The sequence below is a fragment of the Cebus imitator genome, unplaced genomic scaffold, assembly GCF_001604975.1.
Source record: "Cebus imitator isolate Cc_AM_T3 unplaced genomic scaffold, Cebus_imitator-1.0 Scaffold449, whole genome shotgun sequence".
NCBI classification, from domain to species: Eukaryota; Metazoa; Chordata; class Mammalia; order Primates; family Cebidae; genus Cebus; species Cebus imitator.
Window position 1 is genome coordinate 2,723,533 of NW_016107764.1, and position 24,736 is coordinate 2,748,268.

The window sequence follows — 24,736 nt, forward strand, 5'->3', positions numbered from 1 at the left end:
GCTAATTTTTTGTATTTTTAATGGAGACGGGTTTCACCATGTTAGCCAGGATGGTCTCGATCTCCTGACCTCGTGATTCGCTTGCCTTGGCCTCCCAAAGTGCTGGGATTACAGGCGTGAGCCACTGCACCTGGCCTTGGGTCCTAAAACAAAACTTTCCAAAAATTCAAGACAATAAAATCATAAAAGACCAGGCTGGGAGTGGTGGCTCACAACTACAATCCCAACATTTTAGGAAGCTGAGGCGGGAGGATTGCTTGAGGAGTCTGAGACCAGCTTGGGCAACAGAATGAGACTCCCATCTCTAAAAATAAAAATAAATACACAAGTAAAAGAGCCGTTGAATGGATTGTGCAATTTTGATTTATTTGTTTGGAAAATGGAGCTTAGAAGTTTTTGGGTTTTTATGAGACAGGGTCTCATGCCGTCACTCAGACGGGAGTGCGGTAGGGCAATCATGGCTCACCGTAGCCCTGACCTCCTGGGATCAGGTGATCCTCCCACCTCAGCCTCCCAGGCAGCAGCAGCTGGGACTATAGGCGCATGCCACCACACCCAGCTAATTTTTGGAATTTTTATACAGACGCTGGTCTCCAACTCCTGAGCTCAAGCGATCCGCCCACCTCAGCCTCCCAAAGTTCTGGGATAACAGGCAGGAGCCACCATGCCCAGCCCAGAACTTAGAACTCAAAAGGCAAATAAAGTGGCAGAACACCTCACCACACATCACGGAGTATTGGCGACAGAGACTCTCTGGGGGACATCAGAACACTTCCAAGGGAGCATCTGAAATGTCTCTTTCCAGGAAAAAATCAATCATAAAAAGACTTATGTAATAGGGTTCTTGTCATCAGGGAACACGGGAATCAACTTAAATGCCCAGCCACTGGGACAGGCTGAGTAAGAACTGGAGTGTCTCTAAGATGAGGTCTCTGCAACTACAATGGTGGCATTCGCAAAGAATCATGACGCCGGAGCCGCCGCGGTGTGTGTCTGGTGAGAAGAGGCAAGGTACAAATGGACATGTGATCTATGCGATCACCACCTTTGTACACAGCCTGTTCATCACGGATTTTACTTTTTAAAAATTATTGGCCGGGCGCGGTGGCTCATGCCTGTAATCCCAGCACTTTGGGAGGCAGAGGCGGGTGGACTGCCTGAGGTCAGGAGTTCCAGACTAGCCTGACCAACATAGTGAAACGCCGTCTCTACTAACAATACAAAAAATTAGCTGGGCGTGGTAGCGGGCACCTGTAATCCCAGCTACTCACGAGGCTGAGGCAGGAGAATCACTTGAACCTGGGAGGCAGAGGTTGTGATGAGCTGAGATTGCTCCATTGCACTCCAGCCTGGGCAACAAGAGTAAGACTCCATCTCAAAAGAAAAAAAATTATTATTTTGAGATTGGGGTCCCACTCTGTTGCCCAGGCTGGGGTGCAGTGGTGCGATCATGGCTCACTGCCGCCTCGGCCGTCCCAGGCTCAAGTGACCCTCCCACATCAGCCTCCCACGTATCTGGGACTACAGGTTCACGCCACCACGCCTGGCTAATTTTTGTATTTTTTGTAGAGACAGAGTCTCTCCACATTTCCCAGGCTGGTCTGGAACTCCTGGGCTCAAGTGATTGAGTTTTACATTTTTAAATGGTTAAAAGAAGACTCTTTCGTGACATATGAAATCCAAAATTTCGTGTTCATCTATAAAGGTTTACTGCCATATGTCCTCCTCGTTCGCCTCTGGGTTGCCTGTGGCGCCTTCTCACGGTAACGGCACGCCTGAGCAGTTGCAGCAGAGACCACATAACTGGCAAAGGCGGAAATGTTTACCTCCAGACCTCCATAGAAAACGTGTGCCGCCTCCTGCTCCACATACGCGTGGTAGAGAAAGTCTCCAAGGCAACACGCACTGCTCAATAGAGACCAACCGTGGGATGGTGGAACTATCTGCGGCGTTTCATCTCTTTTTCTGTATTTCCATTCTTTCCCTGTAATGAGCATGTACTGCGTTTATACCAACAACAACAAAAGTGGAAGTTTTCAATGAAATTGCAAACTCAGAAAAACCTCTGCTCTCCCACCACTCCTGCCGGCAGCTGCACCCCAGGGGATCTGGGGGCTTCTCCCCTAAACAATGGTCAGTGAGAGGAGCACTCCTCCAGGACCCAAGGAGAGCAGGCTCCCCTGTGCGGGGAGAGAGCATAAAGCCGTGTGTCTGGGACCGGGGCGTGTGACCGGCTCTGACCCGCATCCCTGCTCAGACCACGGTGAGCCACACAAGGCAGGAACCATGCATGGGTGCTAGGCCACGCGAGGCTCTGCCCATGGCAGCACTGACCCCCTGAGGAGCCTCCACCTGGTGAGGCTCATCCCTCCCCACAAACACAGTGGTCAGGAGGCCTGGGCCCTCTTCTCTCCACCGAAGAATAGAGGGGCCAACTTAGTGACCTGAGAGTCCAGCTGCTGGGAGGCCCTCTGCTGGGCATGGTTGAGAAAAGGGCAGAGGGAGGTGCCCATGGCTGGGGGCCGCAGGCAAGTGGTCAGACAAGTCAGCCTGGGAGAACTGAACCAAAAATCAGGGCTGGAGATGAGGCCTTGGAGCCACTCCCAGGATCCTCTGAGCAGGCACAGACTCCCCGCTGGAGGCAGAGGGGCCACCACCCTGGCCTGCCTAAGAAGTGAGGCTCAGCGAGGCCAGGTTGGACCAGTCAGCTCATCGGGGCCCAACCGGCACCGTGGCCAGGCCCTACCTCAGTGGGAGAGCCTGCACCCACCCTCCCCCTTGGCCTGGAGGGGCTCCCCTGGGGTCTCAGAGCTTTCTCTATGTCCCCAGGTGTCTTCCTGCCCCCGTCCCCAGCAGTGGCAAACGAACCAGTCCTGGAAGAAGTGGGGATCATGGCCTTGGCACCCCTGGCCGAGATGCTAACCAGCTCACAGCCCAGCGCCACGCCGGGCTCATTCATGAGCCCCCTGACAGGCCCCCTCAGCACGCTGCTGTCCGGCCCAGCACCCATGTCACAGAGCAGCCCCCTCACCGGCTTCCTGACCAGTCCTGTGGCGGGGCCCCACCTGGGTACAATGGCCAGCTCTCTAGGCCTGCCCTCCACTGGCCCCCTGACTCCCAGCAGCCCCCTTGCAGGCCCTGTGGCCGTGTCCCAGAGCAGCCCCCTGATAGCCCCTGTGACGGGCACAGTGGCTGTTTCTCTGAGCAGCCCCCTGCTCAGCTCCACTGCTGCCCCACTAGGGGTCTCTCAGAACCTGCTGGCCAACCCCATGAGCAACCTGGTCCTGCCAGAGGCCGCAAGGCTTCGGCTGGCTGAGCCGCCCCGCGGAGGCCCCCCTGGGCCCCACTCCCCAGCTTGCGTGGTGCCTGCTGCCAGCACCAAAGGTAACGGGGTGGTGGGTGGCGGGTGGCGGGTGGTGGGAGGGCTGTGCCCCCCACCTCACTCTAACCCCCCTCCTTTCATTTCTGGCCCCTCCACATCACTAGTCCCTCTCTCCACTGAGGCCCCCCGGTCAGCCCAGGACCCAGAGCCTCTCAGCATGCCGTTTGCAGGGGCACCCCTCCAGGCCTCCACCCCCATCGGAGCCATGGGCACACCTGCTCCCTCGACGGCCTTCCCCTTCAACACTTCAGATGCACGGGCCCAGCCCGGTGCCGCCCAGGAACAAGTGGTCCCTGCGTCCATCCCCACCTCCCCCACCACCTCCCCCACGGTCACTGTCCTTGCCTCTGCCCCCGCCCTTGCCCCCCAGGTCGCCACCAGCTACACCCCCTCAAGCACCACCCACATGGCCCAGGGTGCCCCCCATTCCCCCTCCCGAATGCATCATTCCCCCACCCGGAACCTGCCTGCCCCCCACTCTCCTCCACACAACGCCCACACCCCACCTCGCACCGCATCCTCCCCGGCTTCAGTCAACGACTCTCGGGGTCCACGCGCCACGGAGCCGTCGAGGAAGAGCATGATGGAGGTGGAGCGGAAGCTGGCCCACCGCAAGACGAGCAAGTTCCCCGAGAGCCCCCGAGGTCAGTGACACTGCGGGCTCTGCATGGGTGGGGCTGGGCTGCTGACCCCCGCCCCTCTCAGCCCCTCCCCTGGGCTGACCAGACCCTGTGTCCCCAGAGTCAAAGAAGCTGGCCTGGGAGAGGCTGGTGGGTGAGATCGCCTTCCAGCTGGACCGCAGGATCCTGTCCAGCATCTTCCCAGAGCGCGTGCGACTCTATGGCTTCACCGTCTCCAACATCCCAGAGAAGATCATCCAGGTGTGTGGCCAGGAGGCCTGCAGGGACGGGGGCAGGCTGGCCCATGAGGCGTGTGGGGACCCTGCACTCCGGCCAGGACAAACGTGCCAGGACCTGAGGAGGCCCTGGGACGGAAGACGCAGACTGCTGAGTGCCAGCAGCCGGCAGGTGTTGTGGCATATGGCAGTGGGAGCCCACGGTCTCCTTGGAGGAAGGGAAGGTGGGGGCCTTCAGCACGGTCAGGCAGCTCTCCCCCTTTGCCATCAGGATGGCCGCCTCTGTGGACATATGGGGAGGATGACACTTGGCCAACGTGCTGGAGTGCGCCTCTGTGCCACGCGTGTGACAGGCTGTGGAAGGCACGGGGAAGCTGGGTTGGGCCCTGCGACTGCCGGGCAGGGAGGGTGGCTGCATCTCTACTTACTCACCACTTGGGCTTCTCTTGAGAAAAAGCCCCACTGCGTTCCCAGCCACTTTTTCTCTCCAGCGGTGTTTATCTGTGGGTTGCTGGCCTGTGTCTGCCTGAGCAGGGGCTACTGTGAGCTCCGTGGGTCCAGGTTTGAGCTTTGCCTCTAGTCAAAGCATCCTTTGGTTAGTTTTCGTTTGTTTGTTTTTTGAGACGGAGTCTCGCTCTGTCACCTGCTCAGGCTGGAGTGCATTGGCGCAATCTCAGCTCACTGCAACCTCCACCTGTCAGTTCGAGATTCTGCTGCTTCAGCCTCTCAAGTAGCTGGGATTACGGGCGCGCACCACCACGCCTGGCTAACTTTTGTACTTTTTGTAGAGATGGGGGTTTCCCCGTGTTGGTCAGGCTGATCTCAAACTCCTGACATCAAGTGATCCACCTGCCTCGGCCTCCCAAAGTGCTGGGATTACAGGCGTGAGCCACCATGTCCGGCCTGGTTAGGTTTTTAACGTAGTCAAAACTGTCAGTCTTTTTCTTTATTGTTTGTATTTTTCATGTCTTGTTTGAGAACTCCTTCCCTATCAGAAAGTCCAGAAACTATTCTATATTTTCCATATTCTAAATAATTTTATATATATATATATATATATTTTGAGATAGCCCAGGCTGGAGTACAATGGCACAATCCTAGCTCACTGAAGCCTTGAACTCCTGGGGCTTCAAGGGATCCTCCCACCTCAGCCTCCTGAGTAGCTGGGACCATAGGTACACGCCACCACGTCCAGCCTTTTTGTTTGTTTGAGACAGAGTTTTGCTCCTGTTGCCCAGGTTGGAGTGTAATGGCGTGATCTCACTGCAACCTCTACCTCCCGGGTTCAAGCGATTCTCCTGCCTCAGCCTCCCGAGTAGCTGGGATTACAGGCATGCACCACCATGCCCGGCTAATACTGTATTTTTAGTAGAGATGGGGTTTCTCCATGTTGGCCAGGCTGGTCTCAAACTCCCAACCTCAGGTGATCTGCCTGCCTTGGCCTCCCAAAAAGTGCTGGGATTACAGGCGTGAGCCATTGCACCCAGACTAATTTTTTTTTTAAGAGACAGGGTCTCGCTATGTTGCCCAGGCTGGTCTCAAACTCCTGACCTCAAGCAATCCTCCCACCTCAGCCTGCCGAAGTGTAAGGATTACAGGTGTGAGCCAATGCACCCAGCCAGTTACGACTTTTAAGCCCAACTAAAAATGTCCTAGTGCTCATGCCTGTCACCTCTTCGGCTCTATAGGAGACGTTCCAAGCTCCATTCCTCTTGGCATGCTAGTCCTAGAAGACCCTGAGTGCACCTACATCAGTATAAGGGTGGACACAGGGTCTCACTATGCTGCCCAGGCTGGTCTCAAACTCCTGGCCTCAAGTGATCCTCCCACCTCAGCCTCCCGCAGTGCTGGGATTACAGGTGTGAGCCACTGTGCCCAGCCTGCTTTTTATTTTTCTTTGTTAAGTTGAGCACCTGTGGTCATTTTATTTTATTTTATTTTTTCTCTTTTATTTATCTATTTAAAAAAATACATTTGGGACTATGCAGTTTCCTCTAATCAGGGAGATATTCAAAATATTTAGTAACTGCTACAACAGAAACAGCAGCCAGTTACAGTGGATCCTGGCCTGGGGAGCGCAAGCAGGACGGGCTGCCAGCAGGGCTGTGTTGTTCACCAGCTGCCTGGGGAGTGCCGCTGTGACCGCCCTGCAGCCACGGTGTGCAGGCACCTACCAAATCTCCGGCCTCCCTCGGAGCCGCACTCAGGCTCCCCACCACAGACTGTCACGGGTGGGCACAAAACACTGTTCAAAACAGCATCGGATTTCCTCTCTAACCCTTAAGTCAATTAGGATTCATTCTCAGTTTCTATCATTAAGGAGAGTCAACCGAAAAAGAAATTCAGAGAGATAGAATCAGTGAGCTGATTTGGGAATCACAGAGAGCTACGGTCTGGAATCTGCATGCTAGGATGGATCACAGGCATATCCAGGGGGTCTGGGGAAAAGGAAAGCTTTTAAAGACAGAGGCATCCATGTAAGCTGCCTTGAAGCCAAGTTCAGAGGTCACAGACGCTCACTGCAGTGGCCTTGCTCGTCGGTGAAGGCCACTGCCAGGTTAGTGGCCTTGAGCAAGCAGTGTCTTGGAATCTTGCAGTCTCGAGGAAGTACAGGCCTGCGTGTGAGAGGACTTCTTCACGGCCTTCCTCTACTGCAATTTTTTTTTTTTTTTTTTTTTTTGAGACAGAGTCTTGCTTTGTCGCCAGGCGCCAGGCTGCAGTGCAGTGGCACAATCTCGGCTCACTGCAACCCCCGCCTCCCGGGTTCAAGCAATTCTCCTGCCTCAGCCTCCAGAGTAGCTGGGACTACAGGCATGCGCCTCCACTCCTGGCTAATTTTTGTATTTTTAAGTAGAGACGGGGTTTCACCATGTTGGCCAGGATGGTCTCAATCTCTTGACCTCGTGGTCCGCCCACCTCAGCCTCCCAAAGTGCTGGGATTACAGGCGTGAGCCACCGCACCCGGCCCACAATTTTTTTTTAAGATGGGGTCTCACTCTGCCACCCAGGTTGGAGTGCAGTGGCACAATCATGGTTCACTCAAGTGGCCCTCCCATCTCAGCCTCCCTGCTAGCTAGGATTACAGGCAATCATCAACACGCCTGGCTAATTTTTTTTTTTTTTTTTTTTTTTTAGACAGAGTCTTGCTCTGTCACCGAGGCTGGAATGCAGTGGTGCAATCTCAGCTCACTGCAGCCTCCGCCTCCCGGGTTCAAGCAATTCTCCTGCCTCAGCCTCCCAACTACCTGGGATTACAGGCATTTGCCACCCCGCCCAGCTACTTTTGTGTTTTGTGGGGTTCCTCCATGTTGGTCAGGCTGGTCTTGAACTCCCAACCTCAGGTGATCCGCCTGCCTGGGTTTCCCAAAGTGCTGAGATTACAAGTGTGAGCCACTGCACTGGCCTACCGACTACATTTTTTTTTTTTTTTTTAACGTAAGTGACTCTTCTGATACCAGCAACTTTCACAGGTGTTTTTGGCTGTCTTTGATTTGTAATGCACCTGCCCTGGGCTCAGACAGTGACTATGACACCTGCTGCCACATTCTTGCCATGGAGCACGTGGCAGTGTCCCAGGAGCTGCACATAAGAAAAGCCTGGGTGCTGAGCACAGGCCCGCACCTCTGAGGACAGTGTGGACGTGGTCACAGGTGCCCTTCTCCACATCCCACCGACACTGGGTCCTACAGACTCTTCCACGACTCACTCCCACTGGCCCACAGCCGCGTCCTCCCTGCACCCACCTACTCCTGACTAGTATCAAGCCAGGTGCACACCAGGCAGTCCTGAACCAACACGCTCCCCTGGGAAGGCATTTAGTAAATACGTAAAGCAATAAACAGAAGACAGAGGCGGCGCATGCTCTGGGAGCAGGGGAGTGGAGAGACGGTGGTACTGCCCTGTAGTCTCCCCACCCAGATCTTGGCCTCATACTTCATCTTGGGTGCCCCGCCTTCTCTATTCCTTGAGGGAATATCTATAAGACAGAGTGGCCCGGTGCTCAGTGATCACTGGGGCCATTGCCTGTAACTCCCAGCACACTCCTGCAGGTGGCACTGTGATCTCCTCCACATCCCAGCAGGGAAACTGAGGCTCAGGCAGAAGTGGCGCAGAAGCAGCCATTGAGCATGGCTGTCCACAGGCCCTTACTCCTGCGCTGAACCTCAGTGGTGTCTTCCTGCCCCCACAACTGTGCATACTGTTCACCTGCCTAGAAGACTCGGGCCAAGAACCTACAACTAGGGAGACGGGTCCATCCCAGGCGCATCCGGGCAACAGCGGCACCGAGCACATGCTCTGGGAGCACTTGGCAGAGGTTGGGGTCACATCAACTGGGCCGGGTCCTGAGTCCAGCCCCGTGTCTGGTGGCCTGCACATACGACCGGCCTGGGAGCCTTCCCCGAATAGGTTGTCTGGGCAAGGAGTGGGGAAGAGTACTCCCAGCAGGTTGGGGACCAGCGCGGCAGGCATCTGGGACACAGTGGGACATAGCTGGGAGTTCAGGGACAGATGGAGGTCCCTGGAGGGTGGCCCTGCCCCAAGTGTCGCAGCAGTGGAAATGGCAGGAGGAGCTTGGGTAGGGATAACCCATCCAACTTCCACTTCAGACCCGTGGCTCTGTGGGCCTGTGCAGGCAGCAGGCAGGCCTAGGCCTGGAGGCGGGGACAGCTGCACCTGAGACAGACAAGCTGCAAAATTTGCAGGGCCGAGAGCAAAATGAAAATAATTCCAAACTTAGAAATTTAGGATGGTGCCAGAGAGCACTGAGCTGGGCACTGGGCTTTCCACAACCACCCAGGTCACACACCCAGGGGCAGTGGCAGGCAGGGTGGGAGGAGGGGCTGCCTTCATGATTACATGCCTTAGGGCAGGACCCAGTCGCTGCCTGGCTGTTGGGAGGACACAGGCCACGAGGAAGTGAGTGGAAACTGACCCAGATGTGCTGGTTCCCAGGCCCTGGCCCCGGGCACCGAAGGAGACAGGAAGCAGCCAGGCCCCTCGGCGCTGACGGCAACACTTGGCTGGGGTTGTCAGTTCAGTGTTGGGGGAGTGCCGGGAGTCTCCTGGGGACTAGAGGGTTCTGAGGATGGAGGCCAGGGTAAGGAAGGCGGGGCCTTCAGAGGCTGAAAGGGAGCAGATCACGGAGCCAGGAGGAGGCCTGGAAAAGACCACAGATCCCTGGGTCAGCGGACCCTGTGTGCCTCGAGATGCCCAGCCACGCCCCCTGTCCTCAGTCCCTGGAGACTTCAGCCCAGCTGCAATCCCTGGTGGTGGGTTGGGGCACCCTCTTCTATCCTGTGGCTCAGGCTCCCTGAGGAGCTTTGGGAGCCACTGCCCTGCCCAGCTTGGGCCTTGGAGACCTCTCTGTCAGGCTCTGCCCACTGGGCTCCCGTCCTACATCCTTGAAGCCTCTTCCAGAACCTCCCCACCTCACACCCCTCGGATCCTGGCCGTTTGCAGCCTCACGTGCCCCTCGGTCTTCCCTGTGCCTGCCTGTGTATGAAGGTGTGGCAAGGGAGGGTCCCTGAAGGCTGCTCTCCCCAACAGGCCTCCCTGAACCCCAGTGACCACAAGCTGGACGAGGAGCTCTGCCAGATGCTCACGCAGCGCTATGTGAGCATCATGAACAGGCTACAGAGTCTGGGTTACAACGGGCGGGTGCACCCTGCGCTGACCGAGCAGCTGGTGAATGCCTATGGCATCCTGCGAGAGCGCCCGGAGCTGGCGGCGTCTGAGGGCGGCTCCTACACCGTGGACTTCCTGCAGCGCGTACTCGTGGAGACCGTGCACCCCAGCATGCTCACCGACGCGTTGCTGCTGCTCTCCTGCCTCAACCAGCTGGCTCATGACGACGGCAAGCCCATGTTCATCTGGTGACGCTGGAGCTGGGCGGTCCAGGCTCGCTCGGCCCACACCCCCGTGCACGGCCATTAAAGCTTCTACCAACGCTTTAATGGGCCCATGCCAGCACTCCGGGTGGTGCTGCCTCCTCTCGGGTGGCCCACCAGGCCCCTGCACTGCGCCCCTTCAGTCCTGCCTGCCCTGGAGGTCCATGCCCATCCCGGGCCCTCTGCAAGGGCCCCAAGAAGCCAAGGCTCAGCAGTGGTCTGTGGGGTTGGTCTGAAGGCCCCCAGGCTCCCCTTCCATGGCACTGAAAGAAGTCGGAGCTCCTGGGACTGGGATGGGGAAGGGCAGGAACCGGGAAGGAGCAGCAAGAGAAGGGCCATGCCTCTGCACCTGCCGAAGCCATGAGGGGCGCACTCAGTGCAGAGCAGAAGGCAGAGGTGGGAGGAGACCAGGATGTGGGTGGGGGGTCCCTGCCCCCATACTAGGCCAGGGCTGGGGGAGGGGTCTTCCACACCTTGAGGACAAGAGGACATTTGAGGGAGAAGAGCCAGGAGAAAGCAGCCTCACCCCAACCTGGGCATGGAGCAGCCCAGCGAAGTGGCAGCCCCTTCCCAAGACATACAAGGCCATTCCACAGGCCCCAGAGACTTTGAGAGGGATTCAGAGCTGACAAGGGCAGACCCCACCTGCTGCAGGAGCTGAGGAGCACCAGCAGGATGCGGAGGCAGCCCAGGGGCCACCCACAGTGCACTGAGGGCAGATGGGGTGCTGGGAAGGACTTGTGGAAAGTGCAGGAAGCTGAGGGGGCCGGCCAGGATGGGAAGTCCCCAGGAAGGAAGACACGTGCAGTGTGGGAAATCCTAGAGAGGCCTCAGCCGCTGGGTAAGACAGGAGCAAGCCCACATGCAGGAAGGCGAGGAGGCCAGCTGCGATGGGAAGCAGGGGTGAAAACTCCAACTGAGAAAGGTCCTGGAACACCAGTGCTTGCCAGTCAGGGGGGATGACAGGAGGCAGCAATGGACCCATGGGGTCTGGGTTCCAATGGGAATCTTTCAGCAACCAGCAAGGAGTCCCAGAACCAAGAGGGTATGCAGGGTGTGCCCGCCCTGCCGGGATGCCCGGGCAGCTGAGCCTGCTGCCTCTGCCCTCCCAGCGCCCAGGCCTCCTGAGACTTCAGGGGATCCTGCCAGACACCTAACCTCTTCTCAGGGAAGGGCAGCCCTGACCCAAACTCCCAGGGCTATTTAACACATTTGCAGCAGCTGACCGCGGAACACATCCAATCAGACGTCCAATTAGACAGGTGAGAAGCGAGCAGAGCCTGGGGCTCCTGGCCGGCCAGTGTTGGGAACCGACTAGGGATGCCCGAGGGCTGGGCGACTGGGGAAACGCTTCAGTCAGGCTCGCGAGCCCCGGTGGAGCGCGCAGCGCGTGCGGGACAAAACCAACGGTCCCTCCCTCTAGACTGGAAGCTCCATGGGGTAGGGACACAGGGCCGTCACCACTGCGGGCTGGCCTTCTGGGGGGCTGTGCGGGGCGCTGGGCAGGGGTCCATCCCTCCTAGGGTGTCAGGTCTTTGAACTCAGGCGCCCCGACACCGCGGGGCTGCAGAGAGAGCGTAGTGGGTGGGGTGGATTCTGCCTTGGGGGAGCTGGAGTGCGCAGCCTATTCCGTGTTGACCTGCGTGGGGGCGAGTACTGGCGAGGAGCGCACGCTGCTCCTCACCTGCGCGGCGCCGCCCGCACTCAAGAACGGTCGCGGTCCACGTGGCGCTGGCTGCAGCCGATCCCCGTGCGCCTTCGCAGGTGGATGGCGCGGGGCAAGGAGGATACAGGGTGGGGATTGGAGATTAGGTCCCTTTTGGATTTTCATTTGTTCTCCCAACAGCCGCCGAAGTTCCTCGAGGGTTTGGAGTGGGCGGCTTCGCTAAGCGAAAGCGCCGGGCTACCCAAGCCCGAGCCTCCCCGCGGGCTCTGTGCACAGGCTGCGCCACGTGGCCTTCACCCCTCGACTCCTCCGCAGTTTGCGTGGACGCACAGACGAGCCAGCTTGTACTCTGGAAGCCAATGAGCCTCCCCCGCGCCCCGCGGCCGCACCATGCCATCCCCGCCCGACTGGCCCCCGGCCCCCGGCGCCCTGCGGCCCTCGCCCTTCCCGCACCCGGCGCTGCACGGCCTCCACCGCCTGGCGCGCGCGCTGCTCTTCCCGGCCTACTGGACCCTGGATCAGCTGCTGGGCTGCTGTGCACCAACGGCGCGCCCGATGAGCCTGGGGAGGCTGAGACGGGCGGCGCGCGGCTTCGCGGCGCTGCTGCTGCTGCTGCTGGTCGGCCTGCCCCTGGCGCTGCCCGGCCTGCTGCTCTGGCTGTGGCTGCAGGTTTGGCGCCGCCCCTTCTGCTACCGCCCCCCTCCGCTGTGCTGGGCGCCGCCCGCACCCTGGCGCCCGCCGGCTGAACCCGGGCGCTGCTTTGCCTTCCTCACAGCCGATCTGTGCCTGCTCCCCGACGGGCTGGCGCGCTTCAGCAACCTGCCGCACAGCCAGCGACGGGCCGAGGCCATCGGCGCCGCGCTGCTGGCCGGACTGCGGCCCCCGCTCTACAGGGCGACGGACTGCACCCAGCCCTGGCCCAGGGCGCCGCGCGGGGCACTGGTGGCCTCGCTGCCCGTGGGTCTGGACTTTGTGTGCCTGCAGGAAGTATTCGATCTGCGAGCAGCGCGTCGCCTGGTGAACCGCCTGGCGCCCAACCTGGGTCCTGTGCTGTACGACGTGGGTACCTTCGGCCTACAGCCGGGGCCGCACCTGAAGCTACTGGGCAGCGGGCTGCTGCTGGCCTCGCGCTACCCGCTGCTGCGCGCCGCCTTCCGTTGCTTCCCCCATGCGCGTGGCGAGGACGCGCTGGCTTCCAAGGGACTACTGTCCGCACAGGTACTGGCGTAACCTGCGCGGCTCGAGGAGCGGGCGGGGGATTCGGCTGGGATGGCGAGGAAAGCTGGGGCCGTCTGTGTCGCTGCAGGCGCAGCTGGGCTGCCTGGACGGGCGCCGCATAGTGGGATTCCTGCACTGCACGCACTTGCAAGCACCGGCTGGTGAGCCCTGTGGGTGGGGTCCTTGGAACAGGTCCCGCCTCTCGGTGGCGGCAGCCGATCCCTACCTTCGCCTGCACCCCGCCCCCCACTTCGCAGCCTTTGTACGCTGCCCCAGGCAAGGGAATTCCTGAGACGTGCCGGTCGGGGCTCACACACCAAGAACTGGGGAGGCGGGGGCTAGTTGCGGGTTCGAATCGGAGCCAAGCGCACCCCACCCCCCTCCCCGCCGCAGAGGACGGGCCCTTGCGCAGCAAACAGCTGACGCTAATGCTGGACTGGGCCGAGCAGTTTGAGGCACAGAGCGACCAGAGTGGAGAGGTCGTGGCTTTCAGCGTGCTCCTGGGCAACCTAAACTTCGACAACTGCTCAAAAGGTCGAGCAAGAGGGAAGGGAGGGGGAGGATGGGGGAGGGGGGAGGGCGGAGCCAGGAGGCCCACCCTCCTCCCCCCACCGCGAGCCGGTCTGTCTCTGCAGACCACGCGCTGGAGCAGGAGCACGAGCTCTTCAGCCGCTTCCAGGACCCCTGCCGACTGGGCACACGCCAGGAGCAGCCCTGGGCCCTGGGTATCACACTTGTGGGGAGGGCTCCGGAGCGGGAAGTGGGCCTGAGGAGCGCTGTCGGCCGAGGCTCCGGCTGATACCGCCCTCCCCCGGGCCCCCAGGGACCATACTGAGCACCTCCGTGCTCCACCACTCCGTGGCCTGCTCCCCCGAGATGCTGCGGCGGTGAGTGACTGGGAGGCAGGCACTGCCCACCCCGAGCCCGTAGTGGGGCCCTGGCCTTGGCGACACCGCCCCTCCCTACCAGGGCCCTGGAGCAGGAGAAAGGACGCCACCTCTACCTGGCCGGCCATCCCTGCAGAAGCCTCCGGGCTAAACCCTGGAGAGGTCGGCGCCTGGACTACATCACCTACTGCGGAGTTCCCGGGGGCCTGCTGCGCCCAGTGAGTGCCGGGGCCCAGGGTGGCTGGGCCTGCAGCGCTGGGACGACCCTCAACCTGACCCCGCCCCCAGGAGGTGCAGCAGGTGATGTTCAGCACCGCCCTGGCAGGGCTCACGGACCACCTGGTGGTGGGCCTGCAGCTACGAGTCTCTGCGTCCTAAGGCGCAGGTGGAAGGCGCGTAGCCGGCACACACAGACACGGCTTGGAGCACGAAGTAGACGCAGTGGCCTTGCCCCGAGAACCGGACGACTTAAGGGATCTTTATTGCCGACGCTGCTGCTGGACTGGGCCGAGCAGTCTGACCCTCACACGGCCTCCTGGGCCCGGCGGTACTCGAAGACGCTACCGTGCTCCGGGAAGGCCAGCGCTAGCGGGGGGGACCCCGGCGGTGGGGCGGGGTCCTCCGGGTCCCCGTAGCCCCCGCCGCCGGGCGTGTGGAGACAGAACACGTCCTGTGGAGGGGGGCGGGCTCAGCGCAGGTACAGCCCCTCCCCGTCACCTGCGCAGCCCCCTCCCCCGCGGGGCAGCGTCCATCACCCGCCCCGTGGACTGCAGAGGCCCAGCACGCGCCCCCTTTCCTCCCGGGGCCAAATTAAACTCTGGCGTGTGGTCATGTTTGCAACTGTTCACCGTCCGTGGGATGGGGGCCAGTGGGGAGGGGACCAGGACAGGCCGCAGCCCTTACCCCAGGGTACACGGTCACCGATGTCTTGCCGCCCAGATTCACCGTCCGGCCGTTTCTGCGGATCAGCAGGTTTAGGCCGCGGGCTCCGGGCTCGCCCCCTGCGGAGGGAGGCGAGGAGTCCAGAGAGGCGGGGGCGGGGGGGGGAGGGGGCGGGGCCGGCCGCGGGGACTGGGGGGCCGCGCACCGTGGAGCCCGTAGGGCCGGAAGGCGCGGCGCTCGGTCAGCACCGACAGCAGCGCCTCCTCGCGAAAGAGCAGCTCGCGGATGACACCGTCGCCGCCCCGGAAGCGGCCTCGGCCCCCAGAGCCCCGCCGCAGCTCGAAGCGGCGCAGGACGACCGGGTACCTGCGGGGCGAGGGCAGAGGCTCAGCGCGGCCCTCGCCCCGGTCCCCCCACCCCGGCCGCCGCGCGCGCCGCTCACCGGCTCTCCAGGATCTCGGGGTCGGTGATGCGCGTGTTAGTCATGTGGCTGTGCACGCCGCTGCGCCCATGCCAGCTGGGGCCCGCGCCCGCGCCGCCCGCCACCGTCTCGTAGTATCCCATGTGCGCGTTGCCCAGGGTCACGTTGTTCATGCAGCCCTGGCGAGGGCATGCGGTCTCTGCGCTGCGCTGGGGCGGGGCGTCCCTACCTCGCCGCCAGCTCCCACCCAGCCCGCCCCACCCCGCCCCGCACCTGGGAGGCGGCGCAGGCCCCAAAGGCCCCCAGGATGACATCCACCACGCGCTGCGACGTGAGCACGTTGCCTCCCACCACGGCCGCCTCTGGCGACGGGTCCAGGATTGAGCCTCGGGGAATCACCACGCGCACTGGCGCCAGGCAGCCCTGTGCGGGGCGGGCGGCTTTCAGGGGCTCGTAGGGTGGGTGGAACCCACTCTGGGGCTCCAGGAGAAACAGCACCCCCCCCAGCACCCTTGGGGGTCAGTCCATGGCTGGGCCCAGGAGGCGCACTCACGGTGACCTCGGGCTGAGGCCCCCCCTCTCACACACGCCCCTGCGAACCTGGTTGAGCGGGATGTCGCGGCCCACCAGACAGCGCAGGCAGTAGATGAGGGCGGACAGGGTTATAGCCCGCGGGGCGTTGAGATTGCCAAACACCTCCGGCCCGGTGCCGTTGAAGTCAAACACAGCGCTGCCCTGCGCCCCAGGGAAGCAAGAGGGCGTCAGCCTCGGGTCTATGACCCTGCCGCCCAGAGGCCCTCTCCCCGCAGCCCACCTGTCTCAGGTTGATCTGCACGCGGAGGCAGATGGGGGAACCGTCATCCATGTGGTCTTCCGAGGACACCTCCAGGGGCAGGCCCTGGGCCTGCCGGGAGGTTCCAAAGGCACGCAGCATGTCACGCACGGCCAGCTCCGCGTTCGCCTGGCAGGAAGCAGAGTCAGTGGCAGCCTGGCCACCTGCAGGGTGGCCCTGCTGCCCACACTCCTGTGCCCAGGCCCACCTGAATATGGCCCATGTAGGCCTGCACCACGTCCAGGCCGTACTGCCCAATGAGCTCCCCCACCAGCTGGATGCCCTTCTGGTTGGCTGCCACCTGGGCACGGAGGTCTGACAGGTTGTCATGCAGGTTTCTGGTTCCACTACAGTTGGGGACCTTGCCTGGCGCCCTCAGGGCTTCAGTCACCGCTGGATGAACAGTGTTATCACTGAACCCCTGGCCAAGCCTGTCTGCTCCCCCAAACCCAGGTTTCCTGGATCCTGACAAGGTCTCCTGCCCCTAGAAAACAGCGATGTCTGGCCTGGGACTGCTCCCCACCTCAGGAAAGGCCCTCTCCTTGAACCTGGGTCAGGGTCCTCTCTGAGGCACCCTGGCCACAGGGCCCTCTGCAATACACCTGTGTGTGGCCCTCTGTGGTCCACACCCCCTGCCCCAGCTCATACTGAACAAAAGAGCAGCCAGGAATGGGCCACCCCATTTGTGTTGACACCCAGAACAGCCTGTGGTTCCATGACACCCACCCACCCTCCACCCCCACCCTCCACCCTGGCCACGCCACTTCCCCTGAGCTCCCAGATCTGCAGCCTCAGACCAGGGCTGCTTTCTCCTGTCTGCCCTAGCCGCACCCGCACCGCAGGCACCCCTGCAGTCTCCATCCCACCCTCCCTGCAGCTGCTCAGTGCCAGGGCCTCCACCTCCAGCTGCCCAAACTTGACCCTGGTCCTGTCTCCCAAATCCCTCCAAATACCCACCTCCACCTCCAAAAGAGCCCCCCACCCCCTGCCCTCACCCTCCACTCAGCCCGGCTCAGCATCATCCAAGGCAACTGCAGCTGCACCCCCTCTTGCCCCCAACCTCTGGGCCACTCTCAGACCCCGCATTCTCTCTACACGTGGGCACAGCAGGACACCAGCGCAGACCCAGCTGAAGGCCCTTCACGGCCACTCACCTCCCAGTGACTAGGACCCAGGCCCAGAAAACTCTCCAGGGGCCTTTGGGCCCTGCCCCTGCCCTGCTGTTTCTCTGCGGCCCCCACCCAGTGTGACTGCACACACCACAAGCAGCTGCCCACCCTGAAAACAGGCTCCTCTGCCTCCAGCACCCTGACCCTGCGCATCTTGGCTAACTCTCCACCCGCAAAACCACCCCCCAGAGGCCTTCCTAGGCGGAGGCTGAATTCATCTCAGCTCCTGAGATCTGACCTGCAGCTGCCCCCTGGGGTCACCACCTATCTCCTCCCAGCCTCAAGGCAGGCCTGGGCCTGTGGACTGCATCCCATGCCCCAGCCAAGCCTGCTTGCCAGCTGTAGCTCTGTGTCCCAGCCTGCAGCAAGCCCGCCCCACCCCGCTCCCACTCACCCTCCTCCTGGAAGACGCCCCCCTGGACGAGTTTGAAGGACAGAAAGACGGCGCCCTCTTGTTGCAGCGTGGTGGAGTGGGGGGGCATGGAGCCCGGTGTGATGCCCCCGATGTCTGCGTGGTGCCCTCGGCTGGCCACATAGAACACAGGCCGCGTCTGACCCGGCCAAAACACCTAGCGGGTGGAAAGCCATGGTCAGCTGCATCGGCCACCCTGCCCCAGCAGAGGCAGGTGGGTGGCACCCCTCACCGGTGTGATAACAGTTAGGTCTGGCAGGTGGCTACCCCCGGCACTGGGATGGTTGCTCAGTAGCACGTCGCCAGGGTGGAGGTTGGCACCCAGGTGCTGGATCTGAAACCAGGAGACAGGGGCAGAGTGGGCACAGGGGAGCAGGGGGCAGAGCGGGATGGGGGGTGAGGGAGGGTGGGCGAGGGAGGGGCCCCCACACCTGGAACTGCACAGTCTCCTGCATGGCACCCAGGTGCACAGGGATGTGGGGAGCATTGGACACAAGCCCCCCATCGGGCCCAAAGAGGGCACAGGAGAAGTCGAGGCGCTCCTTGATGTTGGTGGAGATGGCCGTGCGCTGCAGGATGCGGCCCATCTGCTCTGGGGACACAAAGTGACCAGGCACCCACTCGTCCCACCCACCCACAGCATGGCCCAGGAAAGGGAGGAACAGGACCCACCAGGGCTCAAACCCAGGACCCAGCAGCTTTTACCTGGGGAAGACCAAGGTGGCAGCATGCCCACTTGGCCACGTGTCTTCGTCTGTGTAAAGGACACCACCTTCCTCCCCAGCCCCTCCTGGAGCTCCCAGCAAGAACCTGGTGCCAGCCCTCAACCCTCCCACCCTGCCTGGCACAGCAAGAACGTGCTTCCTAGGCTCTTGACCCCTCCGACCAAGCCACTGGCCTGACCCTGCACAGATGGGTTCCCTGTGGTGTCCTCAAGAACCCTCCTTAGCCAGGTAGGCAATCCCCAGATCACACGGCTATGGGTGAGAGGGGAAGGTGTCCTCCCTGCCCAAGGCCTGTTCTCATGGCCAACTGCACCATGCCAGTGCTGCGGCCACACTGCCCGCCCGGTGGCCAGGGGGTCCTATTTTTGCCCTTCCCTTTGGGCACAGCCCTGCCAGCCACCCCATGACACAGATGGCACCTTATCCCACAGGGAGCCAGGGCAGCAGGGAACCTGGCAGCGGCCACTCACCAGCAATGCTCATGAAGCGGTGTGAGAAGATGGACAGCTGGATAGGGTCCAGCTGGGTGCCCACCGTACCGGGGGCTTCAGCCCCCACAGAGATGCGGATGTCCCCTGTCTCAGTCACCTCTGCCTGGCAACCTGGCTCCACCAGGATGGTGCTGAGGAGCAGAGGACACAGAGAGGCTGCATGGGGCCAGAGACACCACAGTCCCAGGCCAGGGGACACCCCAACGATGGTGGAATACAGAGTCCTGCAGGCCCCTGCAACCTTGGGCCAGAGAACCTCACACCAGAGGCCCCACAGTTGACCCCTCCACACCCTCCACCCTGGCTGGACCTCAGCCCACCTGTTACTGTCGATGATGAGGCAGGGCCCCTGGAGCTTGTGCCCATAGCCCAGCTCTCCCAGCAGGTACACAGGGGTCTCCTGGTAGCCCCCCTCAAAGTAACACTGGGTCATCTGCAGAGAGCGTGGGTGAGTGCAGCCCAGCACCCGCCCCAATGCCTCTCGAAGGCCTTGGTCCCCATCCCCATGCCCCACGGCTGCTGTCAGGCTGGCGCAGGCAGGACCACGGACCTTGTCCACACGGGGAGGCCCGGTCTGGGCTTTGGGGGCATCCTCAAGGTGAAGACCACTGCGGCCAGTGCCCCTCACTCGCACGTCGTCCACGACCACCGGCCGCTCAGGGATGACAAAGCCAAACTCCCTCATGTACCTGCACTCCCCACACAGACCCAAGGAGCACTCAGGGCGAGGCGGCCAGACAGGCAGCCCCTCACCAGGGATCCAGAATCAGGACGCTCACATACCGCTCCACGAAGGCTGCCCCGAAGTCCCCCGCACGGGGCGAGTGGGCTGTGGCTGGGTGCTGGTGGGCAGACACCATCAGGGCACAGTCCGTGCCTTGGTAGCGCAGGTGCAGGAAGCTCTCAGTGCTGATCTGGGACCTGCAGCAGGTGGTTGGGGGCACTCACAGCAAGCCCTCTGCCCTGCCCCCCACCACCAACCACCCAGCACCCGGCAAGGACACCTGTTCTGTTTCTTGCTCAGGCTCTGGGCACAGACACCCTGCATATCCACAGGTGGGCCTGTGTGTGGGTGCATGGGGGTGCATGTGATCTGCGCTGGGGGAGCCGGATCGTTAAGTCCTCTGCCCAGGGCACCCTGGGAGCCCACCTGGGGAAGCCCTGGGCCTGCAGGGCATCCACACACTGCTCCTCCAGGCGGCTCAGCCTCTGGTCCAGCTGTACAAAGGTCTCCGGCATGTACAGCAGGGAGCAGGGCTCCTGTGCCTCGTGCACCACATCAGCCAGGGCCAGCCCCAGCGCGGACAGCAGCCCACTGTGCCTGCAGGGTTGGGCAGCATGGCAATGGAGGGATCACTCTCAAGCCTGGCTCCCCCAGCACAGATCACATACACCCCCATGCACGCACACGGAGGCCCACCTGTGGATATGCACAGTGTCCATGCCCAGGGCCCGGGCGATGGCACATGCATGCTGCCCACCAGCTCCCCCAAAGCAGGCCAGCACGTGGGCTGAGGGGTCATGGCCTCTTGCCTAGGGAGACAGAAGGGATCAGTGAGCTCTCTACCCTACTCCATCCGGCCCCCGGCCTCTCAGCCCTATGGGCTGACTGAGTGGGAGGCATGGGGCAGGAAGCAGGGCTGGGCGCAGGACAGGCGGGAGAGCAGAGGCGGGCGTACCTGCGTGAGTGCACGGATGGGTCGGCACATGGCCTCATTGGCCACACGCACGAACCCCATGGCCACCTCCTCCAGGCTCAGCGGGGAGGCCGGGCATGGCCCGTTAGTCAGGAAGCTGTTGACTTCAGCGGCCACAGCCTCCAGGGCCTTGCGGGAGGCCTCGGGAGAAAGTGGTTGGTCCTCTCCCGGCCCAAAAATGCAGGGGAAGGAGGCAGGCAGTAGGCGACCCAGGACCAGATTGGCGTCCGTCACTGTCACAGGGCCCCCTGGAAGGTGGACAGGGTGTGGGGCTTGGGGGCTGGAGGCAGGAGTAGGTAGCAGCAATGGGGCTAATGGGAGGAGCTGGGCCTGGGGCGGCAGGCAGAGGGCAAGGCCAGGCCAGGCAGATCCTGACTTTTACCTTTGCGGTAGCAGGCGGGTCCTGGGTGGGCTCCTGCTGACTCGGGCCCAACCACAAAGAGGCCAGACCTAGGAGAAGGAAGGGCTGGGGTTGGAGATGAGGAGGGAGATGGGGCTGGGGGTCCCAGCCTGGGAAGCAGGGGAGCTGACCTGAAGAAGAGGCGGGAACCCCCACCCGCTGCCACCGTATTGATGTCCAGCTGCGGGGCCTGGAGGGTGACGCCAGCCGTGCTGGCCTCAAAGATGTGCTCGAATTCCCCAGCGTAGCGGCTCACATCCGTGGACGTGCCTGGCAGGAGTGCGGTGCTGGTGGGTTGCTTGAAGACCCGGGGCGCAGCGGCTGGGCCTCCCCCAGACCCCAGCCCTCGGCCCTCATACCTCCCATGTCAAAGCCGATGACAGGCTGGCCACCCTCCTGATGGTAGGTGGTGGCTGAGTAGCCGACCACGCCACCAGCAGGGCCCGAGAGCACAGCACGGGAGCCGCTGAAGGCGTCCATGGGCGCCAGGCCGCCGTCGGAGCGCATGAACAACACCTGGACGTCCTGTGAGTGGGCAGCAGGTGGGCCATGAGGCGCTAGGCAGGCCCGGGCCCAGGCCCGGGCCCAGGAGTGGGTGGTGGAGGGGCCCCACGGCCTCACCTTGAGCTGGCCCTGGAAGCCACGGCGGAAGCCCTGCACGTAGCGTTGGATGGCGGGCGTGAGATAGGCGTCGGCGCAGGCCGTGTGCCCCCGAGGGACGATTCGCACCATGGGCATGGCCTCCGAGGACAGTGACACGTGCGTGAAGCCCAGCTCCCGGGCCAGCGCACCCACCTGCTGCTCGTGCTGGGCCCACCTACGACAAACGCCCAGTGGCACCTCGTCCCCCGGCAGACCCGGCACCTGCTCCCGCCGCCCACAGCCCCACCTCACTCACGTGTAGGAGTGCATGAGCACCACAGCCAGGCTGCGGATGCCTCGCGACAGCAGCCCCTCCAGCTTCCCACGCAGGGCCCCCAGGTCCACAGGCTGCTGCACTTCCAGCAGGTCCCCCGTGCAGCCTGCCGGAAAGCCCAGGAGGCCCCGTCAAAGGCCAGCAGGACCCTCCACCCCGGATCCCACATTGGCAGGGGTGCACACACCTTTGACAGGCGTCCCGGTGCCCGCCTCTCCACGGTGCAGCACCACGCGTTCGTCCACCTCCAGCACCTCTTCATACAGCACCTCGGGCATGGGCACGGCCTGGGGGCGGGCAGAGGCTCAGAAGAGGCCCAGGCCCGAGGGTTGGTGCTGGGGTCCTGTGTGGGTGGCTGGTACAGGCGAGGGGCTCTGTCCCAACATGCCGGTTGGCAGGCCCAGGAGAATCATACCTGGCAGCCCCAGCAAGGTTCGCCCAGGGGTCAGCTCTCCGCCCCCACAGGTAGCTGAGTGGAAGCAGCTTCTTCCAGAAATGCAGCCGTAGGGGAGGGCTTCTACCCCTCCCTTACCTACACAAGGCTGCTTGGGTGGTCCCACCAGCATCCAGGATGGGCATGGCAGCAGGAAGGAACAAGGCACCCTGTACCCACTCTGAGGGCTAGAGGAACTTGGGGCCCCACTGGGAATTCCGGGAGCTTCCTCTCTTTGTTGCCTGGTGCCCGTGGGCCATTACTAATCCAGCCGCTGCTCTCCCCACACACAGGGTCAAGGCATCCCTGAGGGGTGTGTGCCACACAACCCGGGGCCCAGCCACACGGAACTGACCAGGTCAAAGAGGTCCCTGCGGGCTTGGTTGCCGATGTGCAGCAGGTCTCGGAAGCCACGCGTCACCAGCAGCGCCACCCGCTCCCCCTTCCGCTCCAGCAGAGCATTGGTGGCCACCGTGGTGCCCATGCGGATGCTGGCGATGTGACTGGAGTCCAGCGGCCGGTCCCGGGACAGGAGCACGCCAGCCTCCTGGGGACCACATGGTCAACCTGGGGCTTCTGGCTGTGGGGTCCCTGTCCCCCCGTTCTGCCCTGGCCCACCTGCTCTAGGATACGGCGGATGCCTTCAGTGGGCGCGTCTGCATAGTTGGCAGGGTCCTCTGAGAGCAGTTTTAAGACCCGAACGTGCCCTCCTGGGCACTGGGCAAAGACGTCTGTGAAGGTACCCCCACGGTCGATGGCAAAGTGGAAGCGGCCCTCGGGGCTGCCCATGGCGGTGGGTCTGGGGTCCCACAGGAGCTCTTCAGCAGGTAGCCCTGGGAGAACTGGACAGAGGCGGGGTCAGGCCGGGGCTCACCTGCGGGTGTGCTGAGCTCTGACTAGGGGTGCCCCAGCCCTGCGCATGTGGGGGTTCCGGAGGGAGAGACCAGAGCTGCAGACCCTGCTCCGAGGGCAGCCTGGGCCCGGGCGAGAGCCTGGCCGAAGGGCAGCGGCCTGATGCCCCCGCGCCCGCATCAGCTTCTCCGAGCCCTGGACTGAGCGCAAACCCAGGCAGTGGGGCAGGCTCGGGAGGCGGAGGCGCCGCTGGACCCTGGGGCACCCGGGCCGGGTCGTTCAGCACGAAGGGGTGCGAGAGTGCGGGGAGGGGGTCTGGGGCGAGCTGGCCGGGGGACCCCATTTCCCGCTTTGCTCGACCTTCGGCCCAAGCCTGGCGGCCCCAGGTCAGGACCGAGCCTGGGCACCCACGGGGCGGCCCGAGGCGGGGGCGCGTGAGGAGCGGCCCGAGAGGGCGGCGGGGAAGGGGCCGCGGAGGGGAGGCCGCCCGGGTAGGGCCCACCTGGCCGCTGGGCTCGGCCGGCTCGGTCGCTCGCGGTCTCCGGCAGCGCTCCGGGCGGCTCTGCGCGCACCAGGCGGGCCTGCGGAGGAGCCTGCGGGGCCGCCCCCCGCGCCACTGGCCCGGCGCTCGCGGTGCGTCAGGCCCGGCCCGCCCACGGCGCCTCCTCCCTGGCCCTGCGCCTCCCCAGGCCCCGCTGGCTCAAGGGCACCTTGGCTCCAGCGCGGGACCTGGGATCCCACCCCCAGGTGTCCCGGGCAAGGGGAGCTGGCAGCCCAGGCCGCAGCAGAGCTCCCCCCTGGGACGTCCTTCCGCGTGGGAGGCGGCGCCGAGGGGCGGGGAGGAGCGGGAAGCAGGTCCCGCGGCCTCTGCCAGCCCCAGCGCCCGGCCCGGCCTCCCCTGCGCGGCGTCTCCGGCCCTCCCTCCCGTCCGGCCCTCCCTCCCTGTGTCGGACGCGGGTGAACCTGAGCAACTCTGTCTTGAGGAGACGCTGGGTGAAACGAGGCCGAAACCTACCGGGCTGCATTCCCAGACGATAAGGCATTCTAAGCCACAGGATGAGACCGGAGGTCCGCACAGGACACAGGCCGTAAAGACCTGAACCTGATAAAACAGGTTGCAGCAAAGAAGCTGGCCAAACCCACCAAAACCATCGCCGTCCACTGCCCCCAGCGCCAGGACCGCAACGTCAGGAAGTTACCCTATATGGTCCAGAAAGGGAGGCATGAATAATCCACCCCGCGCTTAGCATATCATCAAGAAATGACCATACAAATGGACAACTGGCAGCTCTCAGGGCTGCTCTGCAGCCGTTCTTTTATTCCTCTGCTTTCACGCTAGACACTCACCCTGAATTCTTTGTTTCAAGAGATCCAAGAACCCTCTCCTGGATTCTGGATTGGGACCCTCTCCTGTAACACACACACCGAGGGCGATGGACTCCAGCTCCCCAGAGACAGGGATGGGGCCCGGGACTCAGGACCCCCTTCCCGTGGATGGGCTGCTGCTCATGCCAGGTGCCCACTGTGATGCCGCCACAGGCCCCACGCCCACGTGCAGGAGCCCCACCTCCTAGTGCCTTCCCCATCCCGAGGCCCAGCTGAGGCCCCA

At 62.7% G+C, this 24,736-nt stretch overlaps 3 protein-coding genes across 4 annotated transcripts in view; 2 read left to right on the plus strand and 1 right to left on the minus strand.

Annotated features, from left to right (window-relative positions):
• SPATC1 (spermatogenesis and centriole associated 1) overlaps positions 1 to 10,268 on the plus strand; it is a 29,714-nt gene extending 19,446 nt beyond the window's left edge. Inside the window, exons 2-5 of one of the 2 annotated variants that reach the window (XM_017511619.2) lie at positions 2,830 to 3,384; positions 3,487 to 4,026; positions 4,124 to 4,263; positions 9,786 to 10,268. In XM_017511619.2, coding sequence (XP_017367108.1) covers positions 2,830 to 3,384; positions 3,487 to 4,026; positions 4,124 to 4,263; positions 9,786 to 10,115 — 1,565 coding nt within the window. In that variant the 3' untranslated portion in view covers positions 10,116 to 10,268. The remainder of the gene's footprint in view (positions 1 to 2,829; positions 3,385 to 3,486; positions 4,027 to 4,123; positions 4,264 to 9,785) is intronic. The other variant, XM_037732434.1, reaches the window with a different exon arrangement.
• Positions 10,269 to 11,101: 833 nt separating this feature from the next.
• On the plus strand, positions 11,102 to 14,317 carry LOC108291311 (sphingomyelin phosphodiesterase 5). Its single transcript, XM_037732425.1, has 10 exons — positions 11,102 to 11,171; positions 11,672 to 11,890; positions 11,973 to 12,106; positions 12,204 to 13,010; positions 13,099 to 13,171; positions 13,404 to 13,544; positions 13,646 to 13,735; positions 13,834 to 13,897; positions 13,980 to 14,115; positions 14,186 to 14,317. The coding sequence occupies exons 1-10, from the start codon at positions 11,102 to 11,104 to the stop codon at positions 14,273 to 14,275; spliced, it is 1,824 nt and encodes a 607-aa protein (XP_037588353.1). The 3' UTR covers positions 14,276 to 14,317.
• A 9-nt stretch (positions 14,318 to 14,326) lies between these two features.
• Positions 14,327 to 23,866, minus strand: OPLAH (5-oxoprolinase, ATP-hydrolysing). The gene is made up of 27 exons (XM_017511616.2): positions 23,630 to 23,866; positions 22,894 to 23,117; positions 22,631 to 22,822; positions 22,030 to 22,129; positions 21,825 to 21,948; positions 21,548 to 21,743; positions 21,286 to 21,451; positions 21,058 to 21,196; positions 20,909 to 20,976; positions 20,509 to 20,774; positions 20,250 to 20,362; positions 19,980 to 20,150; positions 19,613 to 19,750; positions 19,380 to 19,518; positions 19,150 to 19,262; positions 18,809 to 18,960; positions 18,045 to 18,205; positions 17,846 to 17,947; positions 17,596 to 17,770; positions 16,241 to 16,425; positions 16,015 to 16,161; positions 15,801 to 15,935; positions 15,474 to 15,623; positions 15,222 to 15,379; positions 14,985 to 15,145; positions 14,801 to 14,898; positions 14,327 to 14,567 (listed from the first exon to the last, which is right to left on the minus strand). Exons 2-27 carry the CDS (start codon positions 23,062 to 23,064, stop codon positions 14,421 to 14,423), a joined length of 3,867 nt encoding a protein of 1,288 aa, XP_017367105.1. The 5' UTR covers positions 23,065 to 23,117; positions 23,630 to 23,866; the 3' UTR covers positions 14,327 to 14,420.
• Between the last annotated feature and the right edge of the window lie 870 nt (positions 23,867 to 24,736).